Here is an 11,287-nt window from a genome sequence, read left to right on the forward strand (position 1 = left end):
TTTTATAGAAGCTTAGATAAAAAATTGTGTCTTTGTTATTTTTCTGGAGCCTCCGAACCGTAGGAACCATCTGATCCGTAGGAACCGTTCGAACCGTTCGAACCGTAGGAACCGTCCAAGCTGTACAAACTGTCCAAATCGTTCAAAATAATCCAGAAACTTTGAAATTCAATAAAATTGTTGTAAAATAATACTTTTTCTATATTTTAAAGAAGCTCAGATAAAAAATTGTGTCTTTGTTATTTTTCTGGAGCCTCCGAACCGTAGGAACCATCTGATCCGTAGGAACCGTTCGAACCGTTCGAACCGTAGGAACCGTCCAAGCTATACAAACTGTCCAAATCGTTCAAAATAATCCAGAAACTTAGAAATTCAATAAAATTGTTGAAAAATAATACTTTTTCTGCATTTTATAGAAGCTCAGATAAAAAATTGTGTCTTTGTTATTTTTCTGGAGCCTCCGAACCGTAGGAACCATCTGATCCGTAGGAACCGTTCGAACCGTTCGAACCGTAGGAACCGTCCAAGCTGTACAAACTGTCCAAATCGTTCAAAATAATCCAGAAACTTAGAAATTCAATAAAATTGTTGTTAAATAATATTTTTCTGCATTTTATAGAAGCTCAGATAAAAAATTGTGTCTTTGTTATTTTTCTGGAGCCTCCGAACCGTAGGAACCATCTGATCCGTAGGAACCGTTCGAACCGTTCGAACCGTAGGAACCGTCCAAGCTGTACAAACTGTCCAAATCGTTCAAAATAATCCAGAAACTTAGAAATTCAATAAAATTGTTGAAAAATAATACTTTTTCTACATTTTATAGAAGCTTAGATAAAAAATTGTGTCTTTGTTATTTTTCTGGAGCCTCCGAACCGTAGGAACCATCTGATCCGTAGGAACCGTTCGAACCGTTCGAACCGTAGGAACCGTCCAAGCTGTACAAACTGTCCAAATCGTTCAAAATAATCCAGAAACTTAGAAATTCAATAAAATTGTTGAAAAATAATACTTTTTCTACATTTTATAGAAGCTTAGATAAAAAATTGTGTCTTTGTTATTTTTCTGGAGCCTCCGAACCGTAGGAACCATCTGATCCGTAGGAACCGTTCGAACCGTTCGAACCGTAGGAACCGTCCAAGCTGTACAAACTGTCCAAATCGTTCAAAATAATCCAGAAACTTAGAAATTCAATAAAATTGTTGTTAAATAATACTTTTTCTACATTTTATAGAAGCTTAGATAAAAAATTGTGTCTTTGTTATTTTTCTGGAGCCTCCGAACCGTAGGAACCATCTGATCCGTAGGAACCGTTCGAACCGTTCGAACCGTAGGAACCGTCCAAGCTGTACAAACTGTCCAAATCGTTCAAAATAATCCAGAAACTTTGAAATTCAATAAAATTGTTGTAAAATAATACTTTTTCTATATTTTAAAGAAGCTCAGATAAAAAATTGTGTCTTTGTTATTTTTCTGGAGCCTCCGAACCGTAGGAACCATCTGATCCGTAGGAACCGTTCGAACCGTTCGAACCGTAGGAACCGTCCAAGCTATACAAACTGTCCAAATCGTTCAAAATAATCCAGAAACTTAGAAATTCAATAAAATTGTTGAAAAATAATACTTTTTCTACATTTTATAGAAGCTTAGATAAAAAATTGTGTCTTTGTTATTTTTCTGGAGCCTCCGAACCGTAGGAACCATCTGATCCGTAGGAACCGTTCGAACCGTTCGAACCGTAGGAACCGTCCAAGCTGTACAAACTGTCCAAATCGTTCAAAATAATCCAGAAACTTTGAAATTCAATAAAATTGTTGTAAAATAATACTTTTTCTATATTTTAAAGAAGCTCAGATAAAAAATTGTGTCTTTGTTATTTTTCTGGAGCCTCCGAACCGTAGGAACCATCTGATCCGTAGGAACCGTTCGAACCGTTCGAACCGTAGGAACCGTCCAAGCTATACAAACTGTCCAAATCGTTCAAAATAATCCAGAAACTTAGAAATTCAATAAAATTGTTGAAAAATAATACTTTTTCTACATTTTATAGAAGCTTAGATAAAAAATTGTGTCTTTGTTATTTTTCTGGAGCCTCCGAACCGTAGGAACCATCTGATCCGTAGGAACCGTTCGAACCGTTCGAACCGTAGGAACCGTCCAAGCTGTACAAACTGTCCAAATCGTTCAAAATAATCCAGAAACTTAGAAATTCAATAAAATTGTTGTTAAATAATACTTTTTCTACATTTTATAGAAGCTTAGATAAAAAATTGTGTCTTTGTTATTTTTCTGGAGCCTCCGAACCGTAGGAACCATCTGATCCGTAGGAACCGTTCGAACCGTTCGAACCGTAGGAACCGTCCAAGCTGTACAAACTGTCCAAATCGTTCAAAATAATCCAGAAACTTTGAAATTCAATAAAATTGTTGTAAAATAATACTTTTTCTATATTTTAAAGAAGCTCAGATAAAAAATTGTGTCTTTGTTATTTTTCTGGAGCCTCCGAACCGTAGGAACCATCTGATCCGTAGGAACCGTTCGAACCGTTCGAACCGTAGGAACCGTCCAAGCTATACAAACTGTCCAAATCGTTCAAAATAATCCAGAAACTTAGAAATTCAATAAAATTGTTGAAAAATAATACTTTTTCTACATTTTATAGAAGCTTAGATAAAAAATTGTGTCTTTGTTATTTTTCTGGAGCCTCCGAACCGTAGGAACCATCTGATCCGTAGGAACCGTTCGAACCGTTCGAACCGTAGGAACCGTCCAAGCTGTACAAACTGTCCAAATCGTTCAAAATAATCCAGAAACTTTGAAATTCAATAAAATTGTTGTAAAATAATACTTTTTCTATATTTTAAAGAAGCTCAGATAAAAAATTGTGTCTTTGTTATTTTTCTGGAGCCTCCGAACCGTAGGAACCATCTGATCCGTAGGAACCGTTCGAACCGTTCGAACCGTAGGAACCGTCCAAGCTATACAAACTGTCCAAATCGTTCAAAATAATCCAGAAACTTAGAAATTCAATAAAATTGTTGAAAAATAATACTTTTTCTGCATTTTATAGAAGCTCAGATAAAAAATTGTGTCTTTGTTATTTTTCTGGAGCCTCCGAACCGTAGGAACCATCTGATCCGTAGGAACCGTTCGAACCGTTCGAACCGTAGGAACCGTCCAAGCTGTACAAACTGTCCAAATCGTTCAAAATAATCCAGAAACTTAGAAATTCAATAAAATTGTTGTTAAATAATATTTTTCTGCATTTTATAGAAGCTCAGATAAAAAATTGTGTCTTTGTTATTTTTCTGGAGCCTCCGAACCGTAGGAACCATCTGATCCGTAGGAACCGTTCGAACCGTTCGAACCGTAGGAACCGTCCAAGCTGTACAAACTGTCCAAATCGTTCAAAATAATCCAGAAACTTAGAAATTCAATAAAATTGTTGAAAAATAATACTTTTTCTACATTTTATAGAAGCTTAGATAAAAAATTGTGTCTTTGTTATTTTTCTGGAGCCTCCGAACCGTAGGAACCATCTGATCCGTAGGAACCGTTCGAACCGTTCGAACCGTAGGAACCGTCCAAGCTGTACAAACTGTCCAAATCGTTCAAAATAATCCAGAAACTTAGAAATTCAATAAAATTGTTGAAAAATAATACTTTTTCTACATTTTATAGAAGCTTAGATAAAAAATTGTGTCTTTGTTATTTTTCTGGAGCCTCCGAACCGTAGGAACCATCTGATCCGTAGGAACCGTTCGAACCGTTCGAACCGTAGGAACCGTCCAAGCTGTACAAACTGTCCAAATCGTTCAAAATAATCCAGAAACTTAGAAATTCAATAAAATTGTTGTTAAATAATACTTTTTCTACATTTTATAGAAGCTTAGATAAAAAATTGTGTCTTTGTTATTTTTCTGGAGCCTCCGAACCGTAGGAACCATCTGATCCGTAGGAACCGTTCGAACCGTTCGAACCGTAGGAACCGTCCAAGCTGTACAAACTGTCCAAATCGTTCAAAATAATCCAGAAACTTAGAAATTCAATAAAATTGTTGTAAAATAATACTTTTTCTACATTTTATAGAAGCTTAGATAAAAAATTGTGTCTTTGTTATTTTTCTGGAGCCTCCGAACCGTAGGAACCATCTGATCCGTAGGAACCGTTCGAACCGTTCGAACCGTAGGAACCGTCCAAGCTGTACAAACTGTCCAAATCGTTCAAAATAATCCAGAAACTTAGAAATTCAATAAAATTGTTGTTAAATAATACTTTTTCTACATTTTATAGAAGCTTAGATAAAAAATTGTGTCTTTGTTATTTTTCTGGAGCCTCCGAACCGTAGGAACCATCTGATCCGTAGGAACCGTTCGAACCGTTCGAACCGTAGGAACCGTCCAAGCTGTACAAACTGTCCAAATCGTTCAAAATAATCCAGAAACTTAGAAATTCAATAAAATTGTTGTAAAATAATACTTTTTCTGCATTTTATAGAAGCTTAGATAAAAAATTGTGTCTTTGTTATTTTTCTGGAGCCTCCGAACCGTAGGAACCATCTGATCCGTAGGAACCGTTCGAACCGTTCGAACCGTAGGAACCGTCCAAGCTGTACAAACTGTCCAAATCGTTCAAAATAATCCAGAAACTTAGAAATTCAATAAAATTGTTGTTAAATAATACTTTTTCTGCATTTTATAGAAGCTCAGATAAAAAATTGTGTCTTTGTTATTTTTCTGGAGCCTCCGAACCGTAGGAACCATCTGATCCGTAGGAACCGTTCGAACCGTAGGAACCGTCCAAGCTGTACAAACTGTCCAAATCGTTCAAAATAATCCAGAATTTTGGAAATTCAATAAAATTGTAGTAAAAAAATACTTTTTCTGCATTTTATAGAAGTTAAGATAAAAAATTGTGTCTTTGTTATTTTTCTGGAGGCTTCGAACCGTAGGAACCATCTGATCCGTAGGAACCGTTCGAACCGTTCGAACCGTAGGAACCGTCCAAGCTGTACAAACTGTCCAAATCGTTCAAAATAATCCAGAATTTTGGAAATTCAATAAAATTGTAGTAAAAAAATACTTTTTCTGCATTTTATAGAAGTTAAGATAAAAAATTGTGTCTTTGTTATTTTTCTGGAGGCTTCGAACCGTAGGAACCATCTGATCCGTAGGAACCGTTCGAACCGTTCGAACCGTAGGAACCGTCCAAGCTGTACAAACTGTCCAAATCGTTCAAAATAATCCAGAAACTTAGAAATTCAATAAAATTGTTTTAAAAAAATACTTTTTCTGCATTTTATAGAAGTTAAGATAAAAAATTGTGTCTTTGTTATTTTTCTGGAGGCTTCGAACCGTAGGAACCATCTGATCCGTAGGAACCGTTCGAACCGTTCGAACCGTAGGAACCGTCCAAGCTGTACAAACTGTCCAAATCGTTCAAAATAATCCAGAAACTTAGAAATTCAATAAAATTGTTTTAAAAAAATACTTTTTTTGCATTTTATAGAAGTTAAGATAAAAAATTGTGTCTTTGTTATTTTTCTGGAGCCTCCGAACCGTAGGAACCATCTGATCCGTAGGAACCGTTCGAACCGTTCGAACCGTAGGAACCGTAGGAACCGTCCAAGCTGTACAAACTGTCCAAATCGTTCAAAATAATCCAGAAACTTAGAAATTCAATAAAATTGTTTTAAAAAAATACTTTTTTTGCATTTTATAGAAGTTAAGATAAAAAATTGTGTCTTTGTTATTTTTCTGGAGCCTCCGAACCGTAGGAACCATCTGATCCGTAGGAACCGTTCGAACCGTTCGAACCGTAGGAACCGTCCAAGCTGTACAAACTGTCCAAATCGTTCAAAATAATCCAGAATTTTGGAAATTCAATAAAATTGTAGTAAAAAAATACTTTTTCTGCATTTTATAGAAGTTAAGATAAAAAATTGTGTCTTTGTTATTTTTCTGGAGGCTTCGAACCGTAGGAACCATCTGATCCGTAGGAACCGTTCGAACCGTTCGAACCGTAGGAACCGTCCAAGCTGTACAAACTGTCCAAATCGTTCAAAATAATCCAGAAACTTAGAAATTCAATAAAATTGTTTTAAAAAAATACTTTTTCTGCATTTTATAGAAGTTAAGATAAAAAATTGTGTCTTTGTTATTTTTCTGGAGCCTCCGAACCGTAGGAACCATCTGATCCGTAGGAACCGTTCGAACCGTTCGAACCGTAGGAACCGTCCAAGCTGTACAAACTGTCCAAATTGTTTAGGCACCGGAACACTATTTCGGACAAACTTTGAAAACTCGCGACGATTTGATTTTAACTTCAAACGCAAGTTTATTTCGGTTCGATTTGGGGGTTTTATTACAGCGATCTCAACACGGCGGTGGTTTCGTTTGAACTGTGTCTCAACTGTGTTGTGTAAAAAGTGGCGAAAACAGAAAATATGAATATAAACAAATTCCCTATTATTACTATCAACACATTCACAAGCTTTTGTAAGTATATTGTAAACTGAAAAAATAGCATGAATTTTACTCTCTGTGCATTTTCTCCTTGTTCTGAACAGAGCTTGTTTCTCCCGAAAGCTCCTTTAGATCGCTTTCGGGTAGGTCTAAATTCCCGTCGGGAAGTGTCAACTCTTTCCCTTACTACCACTACTGAGCGGTGAGTTTACACTCAAACATACGCCGCCCGCCTTGAAATATCATTTCAAAATTTATAACGGTATATGTTTACAAACTTTCTGTTTTGTTTACAGTTTTTCTCCTAACGGTACCTTTCTAACGATACCTACTAGTTCACTGTGTGTTGTGTGGTGCAAATTATTGCGTTTTCTTTGGATCTTATTTATTGCTAAAAAACTATTGTAGTGTGCGGTGTAATGTAGTGTTTTGTTGTTGCTGATTGACCGAAACCGTTTCTTCTTGACTCGATCAGAACCACTGGAACTGTTGCCGCTGCTGCTGCCGCTGAACTGCAGATGTTCGCTTCGATTGCTGGGCAATTAATTTTATCCTCGCTTTCCCAATCTGGAGCGGTACGACCGAAGAGACTATGGAGTGTATGAAGTGCATATTTGGTGAACTTGTAGTTGATTGTAGTGCATCGGGGCAATGGGACAATAATTTCCGATGAAAGCAGGGCTGGTAGCGAGTCACTTTTTAGTGACTTGGTCACTTTTTTTGGGTCAGTCACTAAAAAGTCACTTTTTTCATCATTTGGTCACTAAAGTCACTATTTTCCGAAAAATGGTCACTTTTATCACCAAAAGTCACTTTTTTCACCGATAATAAACCAATGAAAGAGTAATTTGAATTGCGCGTGTCAATATTGACGGTAGTAACGGTAAATTACTTGATCAGTCAGTCAGAAATTTTTTTCGCCTCCGGCGGAATTTCAGCATGAATTTCAACCCTTGGCTTGAGACATTTTGATCTACGACATTATTTGACGTTCGTGAATTGAAACTAACTTTGATTGTAGATTCTAGTTTTTAGTTCAATCAACCTTTTGTATTGGAACTAAAACTTGATATACAAAAACCCTATCTCGTCTTTAGTTAGAATGAATGGGCTTTTATTAAGAAGTGTAACTAAGATTGAGATTGAAACGAACCATTTTTTTATGAAAAAAAATCTTTTATGTCATAACAAATGTTATGATGATATGAAATATTCTTTAAAAAACAATTTCAGACTCAATTTTATTTCGTGTTTTTTGTTCTTCTAAATACTTAAAAAAAAGGGTTGTAAAAATTTACACAAGGCCACAAAAATTACATTTTTTTAGGTGCAATGAATTTAAACGGTAATTTCAACTAATTTGGGTTCCCCGAATCTAAATATGTATGCAATATTTCTATCAGCTTTCAAATTTATTATTATTTATTTCGTCTTTGGTTTAATTACCGTACAGACTGATGACTTAAAAACTAGGAAATTCTTCTTAAGCCTATTTTAAAACGATGTTTGCACATATTAAAATTAAACAAATTATATACTAAATTAAAAAGTTCACAACACTTGTCAATAGGGTGGTTTTGGCCATAGGCAATACGGTGGTGAGGAATTGAAAGAAACTGACGTTGTCGAAGTGTTCTCGTTGGTACATCAATGTTAACACGTTGTAGAATGTAAGCACAGTCAATACGGTTGGTCAATGTGTCGAATATAAAACCTTGCTGCAGTTCGACGCGCCGCTTTTCGAGTGAGGTTAGACATATCAGAGCACACCTTTCCTCGTACGGTGGGTTTGTTATTGAAATGAAAATAATTTAAAATCTTTAGAGAAGTTTCTGCACTTTCTTTTTACAAAAACTCAAATCAAAAACATATTATTTAGAAATAAAACTTTCATATCAATTAATGAGCTTTAAATAGAATCAAGTTTTTTTTACACTTTCTGCTGTGATGTCAAAAATACTTGTAATGACTTTTTCCCATAATCAGTTATCCATCAATTTTACTAGTAATAAACTCTTTATTACCAAAACTAAATGGCCGAATTTGACAAAATTTATAGTTGAGGACACTATTTACCAAATCAATAATTGAAAAAATAAGCACCAAAATGGTTATGATGAAACATGTTTATTGAAAAAACTCTTCCTGAAATGTTTTTAAAAACTAATCTTTTTTATTTCCATACTGTTTTTTTTTCAATTTTTTAAATAAATCTACCGAATTTTATTGTACAGTTTTTTTTTTCAATTTTATAATCAACTTGCCGGATTTTTTTTAATCAAACTTTTTAATTTTTTAAGACAAATTTTTAACAATTGTTTCCTTGTTTTTAAATTCTAAGTTTCCGTGTTCTTCAACCATAAGCCTTAAACTCCAAATTTTAAATAAAAAAAAACATAATTTCAACCTTCTGTTTTTTCAGGACCCAATATTTTAATCAAAAGAGACAAAATACTCAGAGCTTGTAATTCAAAGCTTGAAAACCTGCGATTGAAACTTTAAAAACTTTTTATTAATATTTTTTATATGAAATCATATTTTTGGATCGATCATGATTTTTAAATTAATCTAAAAAGTTTGAAAAATTGTTCTAAGTAGCAACTTTCAAAACAAATTTTAATACGCAGTGTTAATAACAAAAGTTTTGAACTCATTATTTTCAATTTTTTATCAGTTTTTATCATTCACATAATTACTCATTTTCTAACATTTCTTTGTCAGTGTAGTTGAACATGGAGGATTTTACTTTATTAAAGGTTTTATGTCTGGCTTCTATAACTGGCACTTTTAAAATAATTATAAATATATTCTTTTTTTTATAAAATTAAATTAAAACATCAAACATTGAATAAATTCTGTTCAAAATTCATTTCTTATTCAGTAATCGGTAATTTACATTTTAAATCGTGATCAAATATTTTTGTTCAAATTAAAAAATTACAGCGGAATTTCTCACTAAACTTCCAGTTAAAAATGAGGAAAAGAATTCCAAATTTAGATGAATAAAAATTAACAATTATTATCATTTTCCTAACATCTATTCATGCTTAGTTTTGTACAAGATTTGACATTTATTTTAGAATTCAGATATTTTTTAATTTTAAATTTGCTAAGAAATTCTTTTGAAACTAATTTATTTCTTACTTTCTTTACTTATCGAAAATTTGTAACATTGATTGTAATATGTTTCCAAAATTTTGTTTATCAGTCATTTTTTTAGTTTTTGTGTTGAACATGAGTGACAAATGGTGTAGGAAAACCCTTTCCTTTTCAATTGTTTATTTTTGGTATTGTTATTAATTTTATATAAATTTGAATTTTGAAAACCCCCCCGGAAGGGTCCATCGCACGGGCCTGACTGGTCACATTTTTTGTACTTCAAAGTTATTTTTTCGTTCTACATAGTCACTATTTGGTCACTTTTTTCGGTCCTCAAAGTCACTATTTGGTCACTTTTTTTCAAATTTTGGTCACTAAAGTCCCTACTATTTCATTGTCAAACCGCTACCAGCCCTGTGAAAGTGATAATGATGATTTTTTTTTTCAGTTGCAGTTCTTCTATCTTCGTGTGCAATAGCTATCGATATGATGTCGTTGAATCAGGCCGATGTGATGATTTCTGCTGTTCTTCAGTGTAAACAAGGTGAGTACTAACAACACTATTGATGAAATTTCATGCGACCTGACTCGAGATCCTCTTCCAGACCCATTTGTTGCTGTTTCTAACTCGACGCTACGGGATGCAAGCGACTTCGGTTAATCAGGTTCCGTCTTCTCGGTGGTGAAACGGATGGATTCGATGTTCACAGGACGATGTGTGAATAGAGTGAGCCTTGGATGACGGTGGGTCTTCATTTTCGCAGATCTACGGGTCGGATCGTGTATTGTGGATGGTTTGATGATGACTTGCAAAGGATCCGGTAGGCTCGTGGTCCCGTGGGTGAGCCCAATTGCCCGATATTACATCCTGTGTCGAACTGCATGGTGCGATTCAAAGGCTTGTAGTGATGGCTGGACCTGGTGGCCCATATACGCCCAACTAGGCCTCTTGGTGTAGTTGCTTTGGACCAACAGCTGGCGTGGAGGCTGGCTCGTACTCGATCGACCCATGGAGTAATCTGAAGTCAATTGAACGTGCTTAGTTTTTCGGAATTTACTTAAATAAACGAGGACTTCCCTGCATGCGGAGGCACAGGGCCTCCGCCCACGCTGATACGAACGTCTGATAAACTTGGATAGATTGATGACATCCTTCTAAAAGTTTTTCGAGGAGCTCCTTAGAGTAGTGGGGATAGCCAAAACCTTTTGACAAGCATGCCGGGGTGAAGTGTATCAAATTACAAAACCTTTCAAAATTTAAAACGCCTGGGTGAGAGTTTTCTTAATGCATCACTGTGATTTAATCAATCGCTGTAGGTTCAAGATGTTTTTCAAAATAAGGGTTTTCAGAATCATGATGATTAAACGATTTGGTTAGGTTCGATGTCTTCAGACGATGGGATCCTCGATCCGATAGGGTTTTTTTTAAACGACATGAGAAAACTTCAAAGCGATATGGGTGAACTTAAACGTGATGGCCATTTTTCTTCAAACGGTATGCGCATAGTTCTTCAGCTAATGGTGAACTTCAAAGGCTTTGGTAGGGTACTTCAAGCAATTGAGATACTTCAAACGATAGGGTAGGTGCTCAAAAAAGGGTGAATGTATGATACTTCAGACGATATGTGTAAGATCATTCAAGCAATACGGATTTCTTAAAAGGGTATGATTCTTCAAGCGCTATGGGGGAACTTAAGATATTTAGGCTAGGGGTCTTCAAACGGTAT

General features: G+C 35.1%; 1 protein-coding gene across 1 annotated transcript in view; it reads left to right on the top strand.

Moving 5' to 3' along the window:
• LOC129759125 (uncharacterized) overlaps positions 1-10,221 on the top strand; it is a 31,334-nt gene extending 21,113 nt beyond the window's left edge. The window contains exons 4-5 of the mRNA XM_055756540.1: positions 10,039-10,104; positions 10,166-10,221. Of these exons, the coding sequence (XP_055612515.1) occupies positions 10,039-10,104; positions 10,166-10,221 (122 nt within the window). The remainder of the gene's footprint in view (positions 1-10,038; positions 10,105-10,165) is intronic.
• The last annotated feature ends 1,066 nt before the right edge of the window (positions 10,222-11,287 follow it).

This window comes from Uranotaenia lowii, unplaced genomic scaffold (genome assembly GCF_029784155.1).
Source record: "Uranotaenia lowii strain MFRU-FL unplaced genomic scaffold, ASM2978415v1 HiC_scaffold_11, whole genome shotgun sequence".
Lineage (NCBI taxonomy): Eukaryota > Metazoa > Arthropoda > Insecta > Diptera > Culicidae > Uranotaenia > Uranotaenia lowii.